This window comes from Hylobates moloch, unplaced genomic scaffold (assembly GCF_009828535.3).
Source record: "Hylobates moloch isolate HMO894 unplaced genomic scaffold, HMol_V3 SCAFFOLD_5, whole genome shotgun sequence".
Lineage (NCBI taxonomy): Eukaryota > Metazoa > Chordata > Mammalia > Primates > Hylobatidae > Hylobates > Hylobates moloch.
The window spans coordinates 26,063,244-26,087,406 of record NW_026652280.1 but is presented as its reverse complement, the minus strand read 5'-3'; the positions used below and the strand labels follow the sequence as shown (position 1 = coordinate 26,087,406).

General features: G+C 36.5%; 2 protein-coding genes across 10 annotated transcripts in view; one reads left to right on the top strand and one right to left on the bottom strand.

The window, feature by feature from the left end:
* DCC (DCC netrin 1 receptor) overlaps positions 1 to 11,246 on the top strand; it is a 1,201,126-nt gene extending 1,189,880 nt beyond the window's left edge. The window contains exons 28-30 of one of the 3 annotated variants that reach the window (XM_058438331.1): positions 2,029 to 2,171; positions 5,885 to 5,996; positions 7,658 to 8,007. In XM_058438331.1, coding sequence (XP_058294314.1) covers positions 2,029 to 2,171; positions 5,885 to 5,974 — 233 coding nt within the window. In that variant the 3' untranslated portion in view covers positions 5,975 to 5,996; positions 7,658 to 8,007. Of the gene's footprint in view, positions 1 to 2,028; positions 2,172 to 5,884 lie in introns of all 3 variants that reach the window. The other 2 variants (XM_032152264.2, XM_058438332.1) reach the window with 2 other exon arrangements.
* The window catches only part of LOC116468081 (uncharacterized), a 275,302-nt gene that overhangs the window by 37,504 nt on the left and 213,635 nt on the right, over positions 1 to 24,163 (bottom strand). The gene's annotated exons all lie outside the window — the stretch shown is intronic.

Here is a 24,163-nt window from a genome sequence, read left to right as displayed (position 1 = left end):
AATACAGTATTTTAAGTCAATGCTGGAGTTGATTAAAGTCTTACTTTTCCCTTTAAATTACAAGTCAGTTATGAGAAACAATGATAAAAAATGAGCTTTTATCCCCAGATTTATAGTCCTTGAACTAGATTTCATGTTCATTTATATTGCTTCCTCGAAAAACCCATGTAAATTGGATGGGCTAGGTCAACAAGCTAGTGATCATCCTTCTTTTGCTCCATGGAGTTTAGACAGATGTTGGTGCAAACTCTTACACTGCCTGTCCATTTCTAAATGTGCGAACTTAGGCAAGTTACTTATTTTTTCTTTATTTTGGCACCCCCATGTGTGAACTGAGAATAAGAATACTTAGCAGGATTGTTTTGAAAAATATTAATATATAATATTATGATTAATATTAAAAATAGCCCTCATTGGATAACTATTATTGGCACCAACTCCCAGGCAACTTTTCACAGCGTGAATAGTTAGCCCTCTTTGAACAAGTTACTAAGTATCAGCCACTTTAAATACATAATCTCATTTAATCCTAACAAATTACTAGTATCATTCCTATTTTGCAGATGAAAAACAGGCCAAGACAGGTTCAGTTGACAAGAAATTGCACAGATCTGAATGCAGACTGGACTTACTGTGAATCCCAAATTCTCCCTCACCATGTTATTTTGTCCAAAATGAAACTAAAATGCTTGGCATGGATCTAGACTTTTGTAGGCACTCAGTAAATATTATTTCCACTCTGAAGAAAACGATTCATGTTTTATTTCGCTTCTCATCAGAGGTACTACGAACAGAATATCACCCTTTTATGATAAATCACTCGAATTGCAGACTTTTGATCCCTAAAGTTCAAGAGTGAAAAGATACAAATACAAAGAAATTTCATGTTAGGTCATGGGATGGGAAAAGATGCTTATGTCAGGATTTACCATTTCTAGTGACCAGCACCTAGCAGATTGCTGGTTTATTAGATTTATTTATTATGTTCATTGTTTCCTTCAGATGACTCCTATTTATCTGATTATAGAATAACCTCTGAGCTTTATTAGCTAGAATGTTGTTTTCCAAAGTGTAGTCCAAACAACTTTTTCTTGGCAAAATATAGGACCCCATTAGAACCATTAGGACTAAAATGTCATCTCTCGTGTTAGAAGAGAACTGAGGCCACTGCGTTTTCATGGCTTTCTCTAATACCTTTCCTGCTGAACTCTTGGTTACAATGCTAATAATGACACAACCCCTTAGTTATGTGAGGTGTACTAGCTGATTCAATAAGCCTTTATAAAAGTTTTATTTTCAGCTATAAGGACAAGGTTGTATTAGTGCTACAAGCTAAGCAGAATTTATAAGGCAAATTTCAGTTCCCCCCCCCAAAAGGCAGCCCTTATGTATAGGAGACAGAAATAATCATCTATTTGATACTCAGCAGTGCCTCAAATGATTTTCATGAGCAATAGAATGTCTTTTATTGACAAAAGGCATACAGATTAGAACAGAAATACATCTTTTTTTGTTCCAAAATAGAATTAAAAATGATTATCACATTAGCCATGATAGATTTTATTTTATTCTAACATCTTATGCTTATTTGTAGACCAGGGCAACCATCTCTTCTAACTCTGCAAATCTTCCTTGGTTCTGCTATGCAACTTAGGGCTTATTTAAGTGGTTTAGCACAGGGCTTTCTGGCCCTAAGCCGAGACTGGCACCAAATAAGCTTGCCTGACACTTTATAGGGTGTGATGAACAGTCCAGAGCTCCCAGGCAACCTTCCACAGCGTGATTTGGAATCTACTTGCAATTACATACGGCTAGTGGAGCTGCATCTGGAGAAGCCTAATCAGAATTTGTCTTCCATTTAGTAGAAATAAAACGAGCCCACTCATTGTGTCAGAATTCATCTTTACACTACAGAATGAGCAATAGCCTAAAATCAATGCCAATCTCCTGGATATGGTGTGTATAGTTGAGAAAGGGTTCTGCAGAATGTTTTCTACATTACTTTCATCACTGTGTTTTCTATTTCAGGGCCCACTCTTCCTAAGACCCATGTGAAAACAGCCTCCCTTGGGTTGGCTGGAAAAGCAAGATCCCCTTTGCTTCCTGTGTCTGTGCCAACTGCCCCTGAAGTGTCTGAGGAGAGCCACAAACCAACAGAGGATTCAGCCAATGTAAGGGCATCTTTAAAATTCATGCTTCATCAAGGCACGGATTGACTGGCGCTGTGTAATAGGATCTAAACCAATGAGTACTGTCCATGCACCCCAGGCCACCCCAGGCCATTGTTGTTCTTATTGTTGTTTGTTCTTCTGTTTTCCTGCCCTTAAATATGAAGAGGAAATAAAAGCTATGAAAAAAATTATGTCAGAGACTTAGTTATGTAAAAAAGTTGATTCTTAAGGACAGTCTTAGAAATATGACCAGATAGCTACAGAACGTGTGGTTTTACACCCATATATGTACATAATATATACATATACACATGGATACGTGTGTGTGTGTGTGTGTGTGTTTCCTTTCAATAGGAAGAAATACCTTGGCATTCTTGGAAATAAATAAGACTATATAACTCTTTTTCTTCCTTTTTTTTTTTTTTAAGAGACAAGGTCTTGCTGTGTTGCCCAGGCTAGAGTGTAGTGGTTATTCACAGGCACAATCATAATGCACTACAGCCCTGAACTTCTTAGCTCAAGCAGTTCTCCTGCCTCAATTTCCCAACTAGCTAAGACTATAGGTGCACATTACTACACCAACTTATACAGTTATTCTCTAAAATTAAAATAGTGACAAAAATCTATATTATGAGGGTTTTTTGAAGTTATTATATGTTACTTCTCAAATCATAAAATACCAGAAATATAGATTTGTGAAGGAGAAAATATAAAATAAAAAATTGAAGGAGTTTAAATAATACAGAAAGGAAATGACATAATTAGAAAATAAGAAGGGAAAGTTCATTTAAAGACAGAAAAAGTTTTACTAAGAAAATAAGCTAAAAAGGGTTCCAGTTAGAAAACTCAGAAGGAACATCAATGGAGAAGGGGAAAAGATCAGAATTTTAAGAAAAAAAAAACCATTTATCCCAAAAATGCACTGTAAAGGAGATTCAAAAAGATGTTGCCTAAAGGCAGCTGTTTATAGTACACTTTAGTTGTTTCTGAATATAATTCAAGAGAAAACACTTAAAAGAAGCCTAAAGAATTAACATATCAGATATCTTGAAAAATCAGGGCACTAGAAGAGAAAAAAGATGAAAAGAGCAGATTAAAATTCTATTTTATTATTACATTTGGATCTTTTTTAAGCATAAATTATGAAATGAGAATAATCTGCCACCCTTCCAACTAGCTTCAGTTTTCTTCATACATAAATGAAGTCTTCTGCAAAATTTGCAAATAATGTATTGAAAAATAAATTTATAACAATATCAAGGAATAAGTAGGTCACATTTAATCAGTCCTCTTGCAACTACCAGGTTTTTAATAAAAATTATACTTTCTTTTGATATCTGGTTGTTGTTAAAAACAAAGAATCATTTCATTTGAATGAAGAACAATACATTTTTCTTGACTTAATTTTTTTCAATACTACAAACAATAAAATATTTTAACTACATAGAGATCAAGGAAGCTGAGTATGTGGATATGTCTGTGAATGTTTTGGCAGATGAGCATTATCTACTTAACATACTTTTCAAAGATTCAAATTTATAAGACTCTAATGCACTTTTGTCAGAATATAGCTGTTTACTTCAATAACTGTTTATGATCAAGGTTTGTGGCCACATCTCAAATAAAATCAAACTTCTAAGTTTACATGAAGCATCTCATCTCATAAGGAATCATGTCAGGTAGGCCTATTTTTACATTAAGGGTTGACTCTAAAGAATGGCAGCCAAAGGTATACTATTAAAAGCAGTAAGAAATACATATTAAAGGAAATACAGAAACAGGGCAAATAATCTAGACCAGCATTTGCCTATGAAAATATAATGTGTAATTTTAAATTGACTAGAAGCTACATTAAAAGATGTAAAAATAAATAGGTGAAGTTAATACCTTTTATCGAACCCAATATTTCCAAAGTATTATCATCTCAACATGCAATAAATATTTAAAATTGTCAATAATATATTTTACTTTTTTTTGCACTAACTGTTCCAAAACTGGTGCATATTTTTTCATGTAAAACACATTTCAATTGAGACTAGGCACATTTTAAGAATATAATAGTTACATGTGGCTAGTGGTTGCCATATTGTACAATGAAACCTAGACAGTTCGAGAACAACAACCAGACAATGAAAACATTTTGGAAATGAGTTGCCTAGTAATCCCCTCATTTCAACTTCTCTCATACATACACACACACACACACACACACACACACACACACACACACACATTGTATGTATATAAACAGGCTTTTAGCCAAATTGGAAACTTTTCAGTCCTCTATTAAGCCCTGAAGATTGGGTAGTGTACGCCCAAATCATTCACTGACAGGCTGAGACTTCTATAGGAAGCTCATACATTAATACTATACATTTTGAGCTGTTTTTTCAGTGGCTGGAGTAGCTTTGTGCCTACCTCCCACCCATGCAAATTCTATCAGTGCTCTCTTGAGATCAAGGGTATTTACTTGGCAAGATTAGAGATACGTCTCTGACCGTGGTGCTAAGGAATGTGTCTTTGCCTATGCAGAGCTAGAAATCATGGCTCAGGCCTCATTGGTTCAATCATTTAATCAATGGAACATGCTAGCCAAGAATAATAAGTAGAACATCTGTATAAGTCAAATAATTGTTCAAGAAAGGGAAAAAGAAAACTAACATTTATTGAACACTTACCACTGGGCAGCCCTGACTTGTTGAATCCTCCTAACTCCTCAAAAGGCAAACTTGTTATTCTCATTTCACAAATAAGGAGACTAACTCAAATAAAATGTGCAAGTATATAAAAGGACTGGGATTCAAATCAGTTTCACATCTTGTTTCCTCATCTGGCTAACTATCAAAACTACCTGGGAATTTTTCTTTTAATTAGGATGTCCAGGTTCTTCCCATACCTTCTGAAACAGAATTCCTAAGCCTAGCGACCTGGTATTTGTGATAACTAGTAATTCTATTACTTACTGACATGATAATAGTGACTTATAGTGAGTGAGTTTACAGAGTGAATTAGTGACAGTTCACTAGGCATTCTGCAGTTCAACCTCTTCTTTTATCCACCATTCAAATTGTCCCAAAAAGGATTGACTGTGGTTTGGGGCATGAATTTTATTTCTACACACAAACTAAAGTCATAATCTCCAGACGTTTCATTGGCCAAGGCAAAGCCCATTGAGTTCTCACATATAAAAAAATGTATCTATGTCATGATACAGAGAAAAAATATTCTGTTCATATCTTGATGGGTAACCTAGTAAGAGGAACAGGAGCGAATGTATTGAATATCCACCATATGCCAGACCCTATCATGGGCACTAAACATGTTATAGGAAACTCAGAATAGCCTATGAAATAAATGTCATTATCATTTTATAGATGAAGAAAACTACGTATCAGACAGGTGCACTCACTTGTCTAAGACCACACAGCTAATAATTGGGAAAACTTGATTTGAAACCCAATCTTTTTGACTCTGAAACATCCTCCTTGTCACAGGTGGAGATGGAGTGGGTGAAACAATATGCAATCTCTTATTATCCCATCTTTTATTACCAGCATCTTCATTCAATGAATATATTCCAAGGACAGCCCTGGCTGTGGTCTCCTAGGTCAAACTTGAGAATACTTAGCGCCCCAACTAGCTGTGGCCCCGGCCTTCATAAAAGAAATGGATCAATATTTGGTACTAACTCTTGGCTGTCATTCTCTTTATAGGTGTATGAACAGGATGATCTGAGTGAACAAATGGCAAGTTTGGAAGGACTCATGAAGCAGCTTAATGCCATCACAGGCTCAGCCTTTTAACATGTATTTCCGAATGGATGAGGTGAATTTTCCGGGAACTTTGCAGCATACCAATTACCCATAAACAGCACACCTGTGTCCAAGAATTCTAACCAGTGTACAGGTCACCCATCAGGACCATTCAGTTAAGGAAGATCCTGAAGCAGTTCAGAAGGAATAAAGCATTCCTTCTTTCATAGGCATCAGGAATTGTCAAATGATGATTATGAGTTCCCTAAACAAAAGCAAAGATGCATTTTCACTGCAATGTCAAAGTTTAAGCTGCTAGAATAGTCCTGGGCCTTTGTCACTGCAGTGACCACACTGTCATAACTAATGCCTGTGTTTTCCTTTTTCAAGGCCTGTTGTTTAATGTGTAGGTCTAGTCTTACAAAATGCAAGTGCATTATTTAAGCCTGTACCATGCCATGGCAAATCAGTGCAAGCTCACTATTGTTTTCAACTTTAACATACAAAGCACCCATGGGAATCTCTCATGCCATAGCACCAAAGGATTGGATGTTTTCCTTACAGCACAAAAAGTAAATAGTAAACAAACAAAAGGCAGAGAATGCTTATGTTTGTAACTCATTCATTCATCTTGCACAAGTGGTGGAGATTAGTGAGTGGCTAAAAATTCACCTATTTTGGCAAGTATTTGTAAATCCACCCTTGGTTAATATGTACGTCTGGAGTCCAGAAACATAAAAATCTGCAACTAGTGGCATTCTGCCAGCAGCAGTACATTTCCGGAAAGAAGATATAATATGCAATCTTCTCAGACACATGGTAATTACATGCTTAAGCTTGTAATAGGACAGTTTTCAATTTGGGTGGCTTTTGTGCCACACCACACTGTGATACAATTTCAAAGCTTCACCAAGGCCATCTTCCTTAGGAGTTGGCCAGAAGAATGCCCCCACCCCTTCACCCCATCCCTCCCTGAGTTCTCCTTGGCAACTAGCGTTGGGTGAAATGGCCAGCTCCACATGTCATATGGTGCACTGGCCAATGTCGCCTGTCTTCTAATCCCGTAGAAATGGCAGACTCCTTGAGAGCAGGCCCCAAGGAAGAGAAGGAAAATAAAAGGTACCTTCTAACAGTACCTTCTCTTAAAGAATGCCAACTCTGCCTACAGGGTCAGTGTTGGTAAGCATTGGCCACCAGACCCTTTTGTTAAGGGAATCTTTTACACCACACCTGTGTCAGAGTCAGGGGGAAGCAGAGGGGCAGGTGCCACCTGACACTTCTGACATGTAAATCCAGCAGATACTTTTCAAAGCAGCATCTTAAACTGTGGACTACAGTTTTAAACTTCTATTGCTATGTTTATTTACAGCTTGGAACTAGCTAAAATTAAGAACATTTTGTATGCAGCCTTTTAGTTTCTGAATTTTCAGCTGCATTTGGAGTTAATCCCTGTTTATGCAGCTGAATCGCCAAAAGGGAGCTAGTTTGCATATTTATCAGTTAGGTGACTTGAAAACCCAATGAGAGAGTTTCAACTGAATTATTCCTTTCAGCTCTGCCTTTGATTTCAAGCTTGAGTAGGTCATAATTTTAAAAGAGCATGGAAGGGATAGGATCTTTACAATCTAATAGCTCCTTTTATTAGGTGGGTAATTATATATGAATCCCTGAATAAAATATTTTGAGCAAAATGGCACTGTAACAGAAGTAATAATTCAGATTATTTTTTTACAGTTTTATGTCGGGAAGGAAATCTGATGTCAAAGAGAGGGCTGTTCAAATGGTTCATTAGAAAGTCCGGTCCATTTGTGAATTTGTTCCTTCAACAAGAGTGCTCATTCAAGTTACTCAGATTTTCTGGAAGTCTTTTCTGAAGAGCTATGTGATGTTATTCTATGGGACAGATTACTCTTATTTAACATCTGGGCACTTAGGTAGACAACCTTCTACTGACCTGGAATAAAATGTTTCCTAACATAATATTGAATTATTCAGAAATAATCCATTACTTCAAAAAAGAAAATATTCATTGGGCTAGCCCAACCTTCTCTAGGCCCTAAGAATTATTACCTCCCCTTTCTAATTCTAGCAAACATGGAACATTCTCTTTAGGGACTTGACACCCATGAGGGTAATCCTGAGTGCTCAGTTTGGAATAGGTTGCAAATCTCAGATTTTAGGGATTGAGTCACACCTTCGATCTATAGAATGAAGTTGAACAATTAAAAAAACCTATCATTTTCACAAATTTCTAGATCCTTCTAGTTAAAAATAATTGTTTAGGAAATAAAATTTTTAAAAATCCTTTTAAAATACATGCTATTTGTGTTCAGTGGAAGTTATATTTCTGCTGCATGCTTTTGAAACTTTCTTCATTAAATAGAATGGTTTGTCTTTCTTAGTAACTGGCAATGCCAATATTAGCACCATGCATTTAATCTATAATACAACCAATTTAAACATCCTCAAAAAACTCTAGTATCATTTACCTGGTAGTATTAATATACAATGATGTCACCACAACTTTTGTATAACTCTGTTCCCTTTACCCTCAAGTGATTCATATATGTATACAATTGCCTGCCCAAGTTTTCAGGTAACTTATTAATTTCCCAGTCTCCTGAACTCTTGACAAGAAGAAACCTGTGAATACTGCAAACTAGCCTCTGACCTCCTCCTACTGAGTCTAGTTCATGTATCCAGGACTCTTTATGCTCATAACTCTCTCTGATTCCCGTTGGGTGATACCTGACAGCCAACCAGCTGCTCTGCCAAGAAAACTCATTTCTCCTTGAAAAAGAAGGAAATCATATTTGGCAGAGCATTCTCTGGTCTGCCCTGTAATGTGCTGAAATGTCAGGCAAGATCCTCTTCTTTAAAAAAAAAAACGGTATTTTTCTTTATAGTTCACCCTAATAAGCAAGCTATTTTCTCTCCTCTACAGAAATTTCTGCATTTGTGAAACTTATAAAAATTTAGATAGTTCAAAGGTATAAAGAATATTTGGATGATGCTCTAGCCAAAAGTTAAATATTTCGTAGTGAATTATAGCCAATAAGAAACCAGTCATACTTGCCTCTTTGAATAACAGAGATATAAGCTTCTGAATATTTACATAATGAAGCTTTACATTTGGGTATTATAAAATGCATACTCAATTGAACGATCTGAAAAAAATACCAAGCCAGTAATATAAGTGGAGATTTATTAAGGATTCCTGTTGAGTATATTCTTGGTTTCTTCAAAATAAGGATTATTCAAAATTAGGTGTATGTTCAGTCTCCTGCTTTGGTTCCAGCTACACAAGGAGAGCCATCCTGTGCTAGTGTGATGTTTCAGACAACGTTCTGAAACTAAAATGTTTGGCACTTATTGGCTTTTCCAATAAAGAATCCCTTAGGTACAGGTATTTCTGGAAGCTGTTGGTGTCTGTGCTTGAAGACGATTGCTGATACTTATCCACCCTTTGGGTATTTCTGTTGACTTTGTTTAAACAATCACCTTATGGTTTTCTCCAAATGTAATATGGTATCTCAGATTTAGCAGCGGGACTGTAATTACAACAAAAGGTTACCTCTAAAGATAACATCTTGCCATTTTAGATAAAATTGTGTCCCAGAATTCTTATGGTTTCGGAATGTCCATTTCTAGTCAATGAAAGAAGGAAAAATGGAAAAATTGTCTAGTTTCAGGCATGTATAAAGAAAACAAAATCATCTGAACTTTAAAATAGATGCAGAGCAGGGTTACTTTCCCTTTCACTCAGTTCCCTTCATGCAACCACAGGCAGTCCTGCAGGCCAGAGGTTACTATCCTAGCCTGCTCATAACCATATACTACACAGAGCCCACAACTTTCTGGAGATGCAGAAGCAGCCATACACTCAAGTCTCTCTGTTTTTGTAAATCACATTCAAAGCAACATTTTACTCATAATTTGCATTTTTCTGGTGACTTTCAGAAATCACTTTAGTATTGTACAGAAAAGCTTTTTATTTGAGTCCAGTGTTTAAAATTAAATTGGATACTTGGGAAAATCATAGATAGGTGTTTTGTATGATATTCCATTCCAATGCAAAATATATGTACCCATGCCTCAATGTATCTTGCTATCTAAATACCTGTTGCCAAAAAGTATTGATTTGGGAAAAAAAATGCCAATTTCCTGGTCAGTGAGGTTATGTAAAAGACAAAATGCCACACCCATATCAGCAAATGAATATTACTACTGATCTGGACTCTTCGTTGCCACTATTGCATAACGTTCACGTGGCAGACTTCCAGTTGCACTCTCTGAAGGACTTTTTTCTCTTGCTCTCAATAGAGAGCCTTTGTACATTGTCATCCTATGACTGTTGTTGGTAGAAGAGCAAGAGCAAAACTCTGCAAGATTTAATAAACACAGAGGCATGGGCCAAGGGATCTCACTGTGTGCTGAACGTGTATTTTCAGATGCAAGAAAGGAATGATGGAGAGGAGGAGAAATGCTGTTTTTTATTATTGTAGGGTAAATCTGACAATTCTGAACTTTGTGAATTGTCAGCTTGTTTGGGGGAAGGGTGGGTGGGTATGGGGTGTACTTTTTATAAGTAATATTTAATTTATTATTTAGAGTGGCTTCTTTTTGGATAATTTATGATAAAAAGGGAGATCTGGTTGGGATCTAGATACGGCTGTTAAAGCTGCAGTGTTCCATATCTCAGAGGGACCACTTTGGAAATGAATTGTCCATTGCTGAGTATGAAGAGATGTCCAGTCCAGGCAAAGCCTTCACTGAAGTTCCATCATCGCCACCTTCTCCCTTTTTAGGGTCATTCAAAGAAGATAACACCAAACCTAAATAATTCTGAAAGCATTTTGCAGATCAGTGCTACTCATTCAAAGGGCTTTGCAACTCAAACAGATTGTTAGTGTGCTAGTGATAAGTTTATTTGGTAGAAATGGGTATACTACAGCTTTAACTAGCCTTAGCGAGAAAAGAAATTTTTTGTTGTTACAAAACACCTTTTTTAACAAAAAGGTATTTTGAGCCCACAAAAAGTTTCTTTAAACTGTCAGATTCTAGCATTGTTAACCAAATTAGACTAGTGATTGCAATATTTAAGTGTAAATCTTGTTCTACGAGAAAGAAAACTTGCTTACAGTTTAAAACAATGACTGTTTCTACACATGATCTTGTATACTACTACACAAGGAAAAGGGGGTTTTGTAATCACTGTAGAACAGTCTCATATTCATTTTTTTATAGAAATGTTATTCCAATGGTGCATTTTTTGTTTAATAAAGTTTTGATACAAAGTTCTTTTTTCATGTTATTTACAGTAAATGCTGTACCACACACACAACCACAACCTTGCCTGTCTGTATCCTTAGGATTCCTTCTCTTACTCCGTTGGTGTTGCTGTAAAGGAATACCTGAGCTGAGTAACTTAATAAAGAGAAGAGGTTTAATTAGCTCATGGTTCTGCAGGCTGTACAATAAGCGTGGTGCCAGCATCTGTTCCTGGTGAGGCCTCAGGCAGCTTCCACTTATGGTGGAAAGGAAAGGGAAACCCACATGTGCAGAGATCGCATGGCAAGAGAGGAAGCAAGAGAGAGAAGCAGGAGGTGCCAGACTCTTTTAAGCAACCAGTTCCCTTGGGAACTAAAAGAATAAGAACTCACTCATTACCATGTGGACTGCACCATGCTGTTCATGAGGAATCTACCTCCATGACCCAAACCCCTCCCATTAGGCCCCACCTTCAACAATGGGGATCAAATTTCACCATGAGATCTGGAGGGGTCAGATATCAAAACCATAGCATAAATATTACCTTTTATTAAAAGCTGTGGTAGGAGCTATCAGTTCTCTGCCTCATACTCAAGTAAGTTACTATTTTTAAAGCAAGTGTACCCTTATGCCATTTTCATGCACACTCCCAGTGTGCTTTCACTCCAGTCAATAACCATGTCTCTTTATTGGAGACTTTCCCAAGACTGCTAGAACTTGTCTTTGCCTGCATGTGTGGGAGAGCTGGAAATGTCTGATTAGACCTTTCAAATAGCACCCCCTTTGCCCCGATGACAACAATTTTGAGTTGTAACCCAATTTATCTCCAGAGTACCACTGTAGGGCTGAGCCAAAGTGACTATGGGGCTACTGCTTCGCAATAGTGCACTGTAATAGCGTACCCTTGCTTAGAGTGCCTCCCTTCCCTTTTTGTCTTGCCCCCTTCCCCTAATGGTTTCTCCTGGGAGCACTTCACAGTAAATCACCTTCATACAAATCTTCATGGCAGGGTCTGTTTCTAGGGAATTCACTCAAGGCAAGATCCTTCTAGCTGTGATCCAATTTCAACACACAAACAACAGATGAATAAAATACTCTCTTCATCATCCAGATATTTCATTCTCATAGTGTCAGCAGCAGAATATGGGGTCACGTATGTGTTGAACATTATATAGCTACAATTACTGAAAGATTAAGTTTCGCATGTGTAGTAGGGTCCTCTAGAGAGAACCAATTGTGTGTGTGTGTGTGTGTGCATGTGTATACAAACACACATATATACTATTGATATATATATATATATTTCGGTTTGCACGATATACATACATATACACACACATATATATACACACACACACATATATATATCTGAGACTTAATGTTAAATATTAACCTACACGATCACAAGGTCTCACAATAGGCCATCTGCAAGCTTGAGGAGTAAGGAGAGCCAGTCTATGTCTCTAAACTGAAGAACCTGGAGTCCAGTGTTTGAGGACAGGAAGTGTCCAGCACTGGAGAAAGATATAGGCTGGGAGGCTAGGCCAGTCTCTCCTTTTCACATTGGTTTTCTTCCTGCTTTATATTCACTGGAAGCTGATTAGATTGTGCCCACCAGATTAAGGGTGGATCTGCCTTTCTGAGCCCACTGGCTCAGATGTTAATCTCTTTTGGCAACACCCATACATACACACCTAGGATTAATACTTTGTATTCTTCAATCCAATCAAGTTGACGCTCAGTATTAACCATCACAGAATGTAATCTGTTCTTTAAGAGAAAGTCACATATTGATAAAAGTTTTATTAACTCTTTTGAGAAAGCGGAAAAATTCTCAGTAAGTTATTATTTTAAAGCAATGCATCACAGATGACAAGACGGGTGGAAACTTTAAAGTTCATCTAGCCTTTCCCATTTTCTTCAATTCATTATCATCCCATATAGAAGGGAAAAATGTATTTAAAGATCTTTAAAGATGTGGATCGATTCCAACCCCTGTTCAGTTTTAGTGGGAATGTAAACTTGTGGTAGTCACTGTGGAAAACAGTATGACAGTTTCTTAAAAAATTAAACAGATTACCATAGAATCCAATAATTCCACTTTTGCTCATTACCCAAAAGAATTGAAAGCAGAGACTCAAACAGATATTCAACCACCTATGTTCATAAAAGCATTATTTACAATAGCCAAAAGATGGAAGCAACCCAATCGTCCATAGACAAATTAGTGGATAAACAAAATGTGGCATAATCATACAATGGAATATTCTTTAGCCTTATAAAGAAATACTGTCATATGCAACAGCATGGATAAACCTTGGAGACATTATGCTTAGTAAAATAAGACAGTCACAAAAAGACAAATACTGTATGATTCCATTTATATGAGGAATCTAGAAAAGTCAAATTCACAGAGATGGAAAAGAGAATGGTGGTAATCAGGGACCAGGGGTTGGGAGCAAGAGTAATCGTTCAATGCATACATCATTTCAGTTTTGGAAGATGAATAAAGTTCTAGAGATGGATGGTGGGAACCATAACATAAAAATATGAATGTACATCATTTGTACACTTAAAAATGGTTAAAATTGTAAATTTTACATTATGTATATTTTACCACAATTTTTAAAAATCTCCATATAAGAATATTCCAGCACCATCTTCTATAAATACTGATATTTCCTCTAAGGCTTCTAAACTATAAATATGTAACAGCAAACACATTAAAGTAGATTGACATGCAAGAAACAGAAGCAGCACGTATACCACAGTCTACTTTATGTCAGATATATATTACACTATCATATTCAATTTATGTAATCAACCTACAAAGGAATGTTGTGCTGTCACAAAAGGCTATCAGAGATAATTACCTGCATGGGAAACTAGTTATTTGGAAAAAAAAAATTGAATAAATTTCCATAGTCTGGCCTAGGGAGAAGAAGGTTAAGGGAGAAACTTAACTACTCTCTTCATTGCAAATATTTTATGGGAAGGATTTTAGAGAGGTTGAAGAATAAGATTCTCTCTCACCTCAAATACTCTATGATGTTATAATGAATATAGATAGGAAGATGTATTACTATGCATGTAGGTGAACTTAATAGGTCTAAAAGAAAATGGGGAATCAAAGAGGCTTACCCAAAGCTGGAACCCAGAAAGACTGACATCGTCTCTCTTTCATAGAAATTTTCATTGTTGATTACTGATTTGTTTCATTTATGTTAACATGTTTTAAAGGCATATTATAATTATTTTTCTTAAATTTCTTGTATGTTTTTCCAATAAATATAATTCTTAAAAATTTCCCCTAATCTCCATCCTATCATTTCTTTTCATATATGTAATACATATATATGAAGTAATATATAATATATATTAATATTTTCTCTAAACATTTTTTGCATTTTCTCAGTTTGGGCATCCAAATTATGGCTTTGACTTTTTGTAAAGTTAAATATGTCTTTTACTGCTCCCAGCAATGATTTCAATTTTCCCATTGTATTTTTAATTTATTTGCAATTCTTCCTTTTCTTGCCCATTCTTTTCATTTCATAATGTTGTCTCTTCTTTGCCTATATTATTACTTGTTAACTTCCAATTTTGTTTCATGGAGATAATATTTCTTCATAAGTATAAAAAATGCCAAATAGTTTTCTATGAAAGAATCTCCTGGCTTTGTAAAATAATTGTTCTCTAAACCTACTATGACTCATTACCTTAGCCTGTTATGTTTATTTCAGTTTGAAGTATTTTAATCTATGCATTTACTCGCAAATGAAGGAAGGTCTCTTCAGATCAATAAGTGCCAAGCCCCTGTGCAACTGGATTGCCCTTGGCCCATTATACCACCACTATGTTCTGTGACTTCTGATTCACAGCCAGATAGCCAGTTACACACAGATCCCAGAAAGTTTCCAGTATCTCACTGGCTTTCATCCAGTATAACTCTGCTGAACCCATAGACGGTCTTTCCTTTCCTCTCCCTGGTATTCTGATTTGCAAGTGAATTATTTTTGAAGAAGCAAATCTCAAGAATTCAGAAATGCCAGATCGCTTCCTTTATCTTTCCCTACCTACAAGGTTGTGAAGATGAGAAATGTACTCAAGATGATTAGTTCCCTTCTTACTTCTTCTGCTTAGTTCTGTTCTGACAGTTTATAGTAACCAAATAAATGGAGAGACAGAGTAGAGGAAGAAATAATAATTACTGAATGCCTGATGTTTTTGAGGCAGCCAGACTCCCTGCCTAGATTTTGGGGTTCATATAAACTTTGTGAACTAAAAAACCATTTTGCATAAGATCACTGGCCATATGGCAAGGATGGTTCATCTATCATGCTTTTCTCAAAGTTTCATTGGTCTGATAGTGAAACAAATCAATAAAACATTTCTGAGTTGTGTGGGAGGGCTTGCTTTTCAGGCCTGTATATTAATTTCTTCTTCTCCTCCTCCTCCTTCTCCTTCTTTTTCTAATACATTTTTTTTCTGAGTCCATTGATATTTTAATAAGAAATTGGGATATGCTGTGTTAGGGGCAACTTTACAGGCATCAACATAATTTTTTTTAAAAAAGACAAGTTTTATTCTACTTTCTATTTACGGAAGTATAAATTATCTCTTACCTTTTATTTCTCTAACTCTAAGCTTAATCTATTTCTTAGTTACCAATTTCTTATTTCGTGTTGTTATATCATTTTTCCTTTTCTGTAACTAATTGCTCTCATCTTCCTTAACTTCTGAAATTCATAATTTGATGCAATAAATAGTTAGGCAATTATTCCTGAGATAATTGGAATGTTCTCATTAGCAGTTCAAAAGATTTCTTGAAATAAATAACAGAAGTAATTTTTCCCAGAGTCCTTTCAGATTTAATTAACATTCTTCTTTATAAATTAATAACAGTCCTTCAATTTCCCTGTCTTTGCTAATATCTATTCTGACTCTTCATATAAGTTTGACAAAATATCTGTTAGTAGAACAATTTTTCACCATCTTAATGTTTCTTAAGAATTTAATTTTTGTGCTCTTCTTCGAACCTGCAGTGGATTTCCTGAGCTACTTTTTTTCTTTTTACTCAAGCTAAAACTGTTCTTTGGTGTGGAACTCTCCTAACAATGGTAACATTTCAGTTTTGTAGATGTGACTCATTTGTCATGAATTATTCCTATTTCTTCCCCAAATAGGATGTTTCAGAAAACTAACTGTAACATTTACTTCATAGGGATGGTGTGGGCTTAACTTTAAATCAGACAATGTATACAAAGCCCTTAGAATTCCTGGTTCTTGGCAAAAGCCTAATGAATTCTATTTCTGTTCTTTCTGTCTCTGTACTCAAATCTTTTGCTTGACATTTATGGACCTTTTCATATGTTTTAAAAAGTACACATGGGAATTTAGCAACTCTGTGGTTTACACGTATTTCTAACTTTATAGGTATAATTTCCAGCACGTATGCAGATGAAGAACGCAGATTTCCAAAGGATGGTATTATTATAAAATAGTTTTACCTTTCCTTAGTATATCCAAAAAATATTTATTTTAGAGCCTTTTGTTCACATACAAGGCACAATGCTAAGAGTACCAATGGACCAAAGGATGAAACTATACATCTTCTATATTTATACACTACATATATGTGTATATATATATATATGACCATAGTTCAAATGAGACAGTTAGATACTTTGAGTCAAGTAAAGAGTAATTTTCATCGGCGTACAGAGCATCAAATTAAATTCACAGAAGCCCTATAGGGAACATGGTGTTGAGAAGAGCTTTAAATAATAAATAAGACTAAAACTTTAGAGATGGAAATGGGCAATTCAGATGAAAGAAACTATATGAGCAAAAAGATAAAAAGGTTAGGATTTACAGACTTATATGAAAACTAAAGTATGTCGGGTTTTTTTATTATTTGAAGAAGTGTATGCTTTGTGGGAAAAAAAGGTGGGAAGCACATTTGCATAATCAATGGAGATCTTGTAATGATGGTCCAAGATATGTAATTCTGTTAAAATAAGAAACCACTGAGCATGAAAGCTTAATTTTCTCATTCACAAATGCTTTTTGAATATTTATTGTGTACCAATAACCAAGCTAATATTGGAAAAACAACAGTGATCAATGTGAATATGACCCCTGCTCTCATGGAGTTTATAATTTACTTTTGGAGACAGAACAAATGAACAAATCAGTGCAATAATTATAATTGTGAAGAGTGCTATAAACTAAGGTTGTATTATAGAAACATAGTATCTTTTGAGGTTATTCACCATTATCAAAGAAGAATGGAGCCACTTCAGATCAGGCAAGACTTCCTCACGAGGGTGGCATTTATCCCCTTAAACTGAAGAGGATACAAAAGAGTCATTCATATGAATATTGGGATGATGTGACATTCATTCCAGAGAAAGGAAAAAGCATAAGCAAAGTCTTCAGTTGAGAACAATCTTGGCTTATGCAAAGAACAGACAGGCAGTTAGCGAAGTTGCCTTTCATTGAGCAAGAGGAAGAAATGGAGTCAAAGAAGTTAAAGGGTTAGGATTCGGCCAGATCATGCTGTACCTGCAATGCATGCTACTGTTTATATTCCAAAGGAAATGCGAGTCATTTGGGGGCACTAAGAAGAAGAAAGTTAACATCTAATTTATGTGTATCAAGGTAAAAAAAAATTGTACATATACTACCTCACATGTGCAAAATCATGTAACAGCCTTTATTGTCTGGGTTGTCTTCTATCTTGCCCATGATTCCCAGCTCTTTTTGGGTACTAAGATAAATCTCAATCTTGCCAATGAAAGGAGCTTATGGTTTCTTTTTCATCTACGGCAGCCTCTTTCTGCTTAGCTGAAGCTCTTTGGGATGAAGTCACGATGTTCAAAGTTCTAGCCCTCTGCCACAGCTGAATTTCTTATTGCTAAGGCCCTTCTTTTAAACAATCTTTGTTAAAGTGGCTTCTGGGCACATCTTATACACTGAGAATCTTTTCTCTCAGAGTGGGAGCATCTCATGATCTCCCTCACTTCCTTGGCCTCATCTCTGTTCTTTCTAGAGCCATTAAATATCTGTGTCTCAGCCTTGTCCTCCACTCGGTCCCCAGCTAGGTTGTCTACTATGCAATTTCTGTTTAAGGGTTAGCTTCCCCTGCCCATGATAATCCTACGGCAAATCCTAGACTCTCAGCTCAGATATCTCCTACATGCCCCACTGAGAGTGTGCCAAAATCACTGGATTCCTCAGTTGTCATATGCAGGTGCTACTGTAGAACACTCCCTGCCAAGCATACCAAGCCACCACTCTCCTTTGTAGCAGTAGCTAGCTTTCTGAGATGTTCCTATTCAAGAATTCTATAAAACACAACGGACCAATGACTTCTGGTTTTGCCTTCCCTCCCTACCTGTCTACAGTTCCTATCATCCCTGGCCTCTCTGCCCTAGGGTTTCACACTCTACAGGGTGTCAGGACCCTTCAACCTAACCTCTTAATATTTTTATTTCTCCTTGCACACTTCTGCCCTCTGAGGCACCACATATTGTCCAATAAACATTTTCTGCCTCCTTCTCAGGTCTAGTAAAAATTCTTCTATATCATATTTTGTAAATCTTCACAGTGTGACTATTATATCAGTATCTTCATTTCCTCTAAGTCATTGAAACCTTTCAGTCAATGGTTGTGAAGTCACAGGGAACCAAGATTTAAAGTAAATGCAAGTTTTATGAAATTACTATTTATAAAAATATATATCAATTTTATATGTATGTATTAAAAATAAATCTGGACCTTATGAGGAGAATAAATTCCAAATGGCACAAAAATTCAAAAAGAAAGCTACAGGAAGTATGAGATGGTGGATTCAATGGTGGTAAAGAGAAGGACATGAAATGGATCAGTATATATGAAATGTGTACATTTGAAATGTGTTTCAGAGGTAGAAACAAACACACTTACAGGTGGATTGGATGGGAGTGAGTTTCTGGTGAACATGCTTTTAAGTTGGTAGAAACATTTTCTGTGATGCAGTAGACTGGGAGAGAAACAGTTTGGGCATGTGTGAGAGAAAAAGAGTATAATTTTTAAATATATCCAAGAGGAGATGTCAAAATGCAGTTGAATATTTAAATCGGGAACATATAAGAAATGTCTGTACTGGAGACAAATTTAGAAATTGCCAGCACATGGCATCTAAAGCCATAGGAATGTATATGATAAAGAGAGATGTAGACCTGGAACTGAGCCCTAGGAGAATGCAGAATACAGATATTGGGTAAAGTAGGAGCAACCAGATGAACAGGCTTGGAAAGAATGGCCAACAGGAAAAAACAGGATTTTCCAACAACAGGAAAAAACAGGATTTTCCTTTGATGGGAAAAAAGCATTAGTATCGCAGAAGAAAAATGGAAAGGGTACTAGAGAAGGAATGAGAGTTCAACTGCGTTGAAAAGTTGGTAAAATGCTGGGCAAGACAAAATAAAATAATGTGTATTGTAATGGTCAACATGAAGATCATTGCTAGGTAACTACACCCTCTGGTTTTCCTGGGATAGTCCTGGTGTGCATCATGCCCTGGTGTAGTTAATGTAGTTACTTAGTAGTAGGTAGTATCTACTTTCACTTTCAAAAGTGTCTCCTTTCAATGATAATTTATATGGTCCTACTAGTTATTGGTGACCAAAGCAAGAGTAGTGAAATGGTTTCAGTAAAGGGGTGGGGATGAAAGCCAAATTAGAGGAGATTAAAGATGGACTGGGAAGTTATAAATACTGTGCATATTTCTGTTGAAGAAGTTTTCCTATGAAGAAGAGGAGAACAATGAGGAACTTACTCGAAGGGTAACTGGATTTAACTGGATTTTAAAATGAACTCTAATATTGCAGTGATTCTTCTGACAACCAGGGCAATTTTTAAATCAAATTCATTTATGCCATAAATTTTCAGAATAACTAGCAGTATGGCTTAAGGAAAAAAACCTTTGGGCTAGGTACAATAATTACACACTCCAGGAGAGTTGCATGAGTGAAGGTTGCCCTCACTTACAGTAGGAAATGGACCTTTTCAGGACCCAAAGCAGGAGGCTACTCCACACCTTCATCCAAGAGGATAGAGAAGCAGAGGACAGGTGTTAACAGGCTGGATAATTGGCACCCAAAGATTTCAGGTCCTAATACCTGGAACTTGCAATTTGACCTTACCTGGAATGGAAAAAGAGTCTTTGCCAATATGATTAAGGATTTTGAGATGGGAGATTATTTTGTATTCTCTGAATGAACCCTACATATAATCACGAGTGTCCTTATGAGAGAGACAGAGACGTATTTAACACAGACACAGAAGAGGAGGAGGCAATGTGACCACAGGGGCAGGGCTAAGTGTGATGCAGTCACATGCTAATGAGTGTTGGCAGCCACCAGGAACTAGAAGAGGCAAGGGATGGATCCTACCCTAGAGCCTCTGTGGGGAGGGTGCTCCAGGTGACACCTGATTTCATCCAGATTTTAGACTCTGGCTTCCAGAACTGTGGGAGAATAATTTTCTGTTGTTTTAAGGCACTACATGTGTGGTAATTTTTTATAGTAGCCACAGGAAACTAATATGCTGGGTTTCAGGGTCTGTGGAATTTTCCTTCTGACAAAATGACTCAAGGACATTTTTAAATAGAAATGTTTGCATTGCTACAATTAATGTAAAACCCTCCTGGAGCCCTCTTTTCCTATCTTCAACCCAATCTCCAGTAATGTCTACTACTTTCACTTTTTTATTGTTCTTGTTTTTCATTTTTAATGAGGAAATGGTTACCTCAGTAAGACACCCTACAGAATCTGGCTGCCCAGAAACAAGACCCTGAGATGAAAATTCTCACCCTGCCCCATTGTGTAAAGCTCAATCCACACAAGACCATGAATTCTAAAATGTAATAAAAGAAGAGACAAAAGCCAAATTCAAAGAGGCTAGTAAAAGTATCTTTGAGCACTGTCAGAGTGCCCATTGGAGCATTTCAGATTTCAGATGTTCAGATTTGAGATGCACTACCAGTATGATGAAAATACCCCAAAACCAAAAATAATCCAAAATTGAAAACACTTCTGGTCTCAAGTATTTCAGATAAGGAATGTCAACCTGTATCATAAGTAATTTTACCCAGAAAATAGCCATACACATATCTTTTATGATCTAAAAATATGAGCATGAGGAGAAGACTGTACCTGTAGGGGATTCTAACAGCAATTCTACATCTGATGAGGGTTCAAGGTCCACACTAAGACTTCTGTGAACTTCCAAAGGGGCAGAGTAGGAAATGTCATCTTAGGTCTTGTTTCTGGGCATCCAGATTCTGTTGGGTATCTTATTGGTGCAACCATTTCCTCATTAAAACAACAACAAAAAAATAGAAGTGAAAGTAGCAGACTTTACTGAAGATGAAGTTGAAGACAGGAGACAAGAGAGGGCCTACGAGGGTTTTCCATCAATTATAGCAATGCAAACCTTCCCTTTTTTCTTTTTTTTTGAGATGGAGTCTCACTATATCGCAATGCTGGAGTGCAGTGGCGCGATCTTGGCTCACTGCAATCTCCGTCTCCCAGGTTCAAGCGATTCTCCTGTCTCAGCCTCCCAAGTAGCTGGGACTATAGGTGCATGCCACCATGCCCAGCTAATTTTTGTATTTTTAGTAGAGACAGGGTTTCACCATGTTGGCCAGAATTGTCTCAATCTCTTGATCTCGTGATCTGCCCACGTTGGCCTGCCAAAAACATTCCTGTTGTAAAATATCCTTGAGTCAGTTTTTCAGAAGGAAAATTCCACAGACCCCTCCTGCCCTTACAAAATCTCTCAGACTCCCCTCTTTTTCCCTTCCTTTCATGGTGTCTCTGTTATGTTCTATTCCTCATAGAATATTTCAAAAATTAAAATTCCTCTCATTCTTTCCCTCAGGGAAGCATGACTACCTGTTTTGTTGTTCAGCCTATTACTAACACTCAGAGCACTAAGCTCTCGCCTCCTAACCCAAGCAGCTAATTAAGTTTCTTTCTTCCCAAAGAATTTCCTCTAGGGAAGGAATTCTGTGGCCAGCTGGTATAATATAGTGCTTCCATGGTAATAGTAAATGAAAACTTTATCCTGGCATTCTCCTGTCACATTTATCAATCTAAACGAGAGAGAAGACCTCTAGACCAGACGTTACAGCAAGTAAAGTTATTTCTTCTTCCTCTGGATTCTCTTGGGTCAAATTGGAATGCTCCTTAGACCCAAAGTTACAAAAGGTGATTATTTTCAGACTAAATTTGTGGCCTTCCTAAATGTGCTTTGTACACTAAAGGCATTTTCAACATGACTTTGCACATGAAGGTCAAACTGAAAGAATGAAAGAATGAATTTGTTGAATTCAATTTGTTGTTGCATCATCTTTAAGAAATAATGTACCATATATGGTCAAAGGTCAAGTATTTGATAAAAATAATATAATTAACATATTTAACAATGTTGGGTGTAGCCCACTGTTCAGTTCTAGTTTATTTTCAATAGAAACTCTGACTGTAGTGTCTTTGATTTGAACTGTTTCCCCAATGTTTCAGAAAAGTTTGACTTACTCTGATAAACAAATAAAATAATAAACACTAATAAAATTGAATATCAATATGTGCAACATTCTGTGTCAATTACAAGTTGAACATCCCTAATCTGAAAATCCACAATTGGAAATGCTCCAAAACCTGAACATTTCTTAAGGCTGACATAATGCTCAAAGGAAATGCAAGTCTGAGCATTTAGAATTTTGGATTTTTGGATTAGGAATGTTCAGCTCATAGGTATAATAAAAATATTCCAATATCCAAAAAAAATCTGAAATCTGAAACATTTCTGGTCCCAAGTATTCCAGATAAGGGAGACTCAGCATGTATCTCACCTACTACAGAAAACACTCCTATGTGTAAAATACTATCACTGCAAGTTTATTGGTGAAGAAACAGAAACTAGGGTAGTTGTGTACCTTGCCATAAATCACCCAGCTGAACCAATTCATATGCAAACAGCTGGGCCTTGAAACCACTTCTGTCAGCTCTAAAATATGTACTTTTTATCACTAAACGGAGTAACATTCAACTGCTAGTCCTTAGGAATCCCCTGAGAAAGTGTTTCTAAACTATCATGATTATAGAAACCACCTGGAACTCTTGTTAAACTATGAACCCCTAGGCCCCTATCAGAGACACTAGTTCAGTTGGTCTGGGGTGGGGTCTGAGAATCTGTAATATTTACAAGCCCTCCGGCTGATCTCTATTCTCATCTCATGTATCAATAAGAACTCTGCTGTACTCAGTAGAAAATTAACTCAAACTTCTAACTTAAATTTCAAAAAGAAACTATATATTGGCTTGGGTACCTGAACAATGTAGGGATAGACTAACTTCAGACACATCTCCATTATCACCTTCCACCTGGGGGCTCCCATGAGAGAAAACTGCTTCCTGGATAATGCAAATAGTAGTTCCAGAATTGACTCTCCTTGGCCCTAGTTGGCTAGACACGGATCATGGGTCCGTCCCTGACCCCATCACTGTAAACAAGTGATTGCAATTTTCTTTCTTCTTAGTTTTATTCACATACTCCTCCTCTGAAGCCCAGGGATGTTGTCAATTACCTTGGAGCCCATGGGATGAGAATAGAGAAGGAAAAGGCACTATGGATTCACTACCAGAAGGAAGGAAAGGTACATGCTAGGTAGCAAAATAACAGAAATTTACTAGACCTCTCTAGGGTAAGATTTAAAGTTTAGAAGAATACACCATGTTAGTTACCTTAATACACCGTCAGAGAATAGGGCTAAAAATGTTTCCTGATCATGGCAAAGATATTTTGATAGCTAAGGTACTTCCTTCCAAACCTATACACTAGGGCTGATTATTCAAAATATAATTTTTTTATATTTTGATTATAATAGCCATTGGTATTATTCCCATCAGACTTATGTTT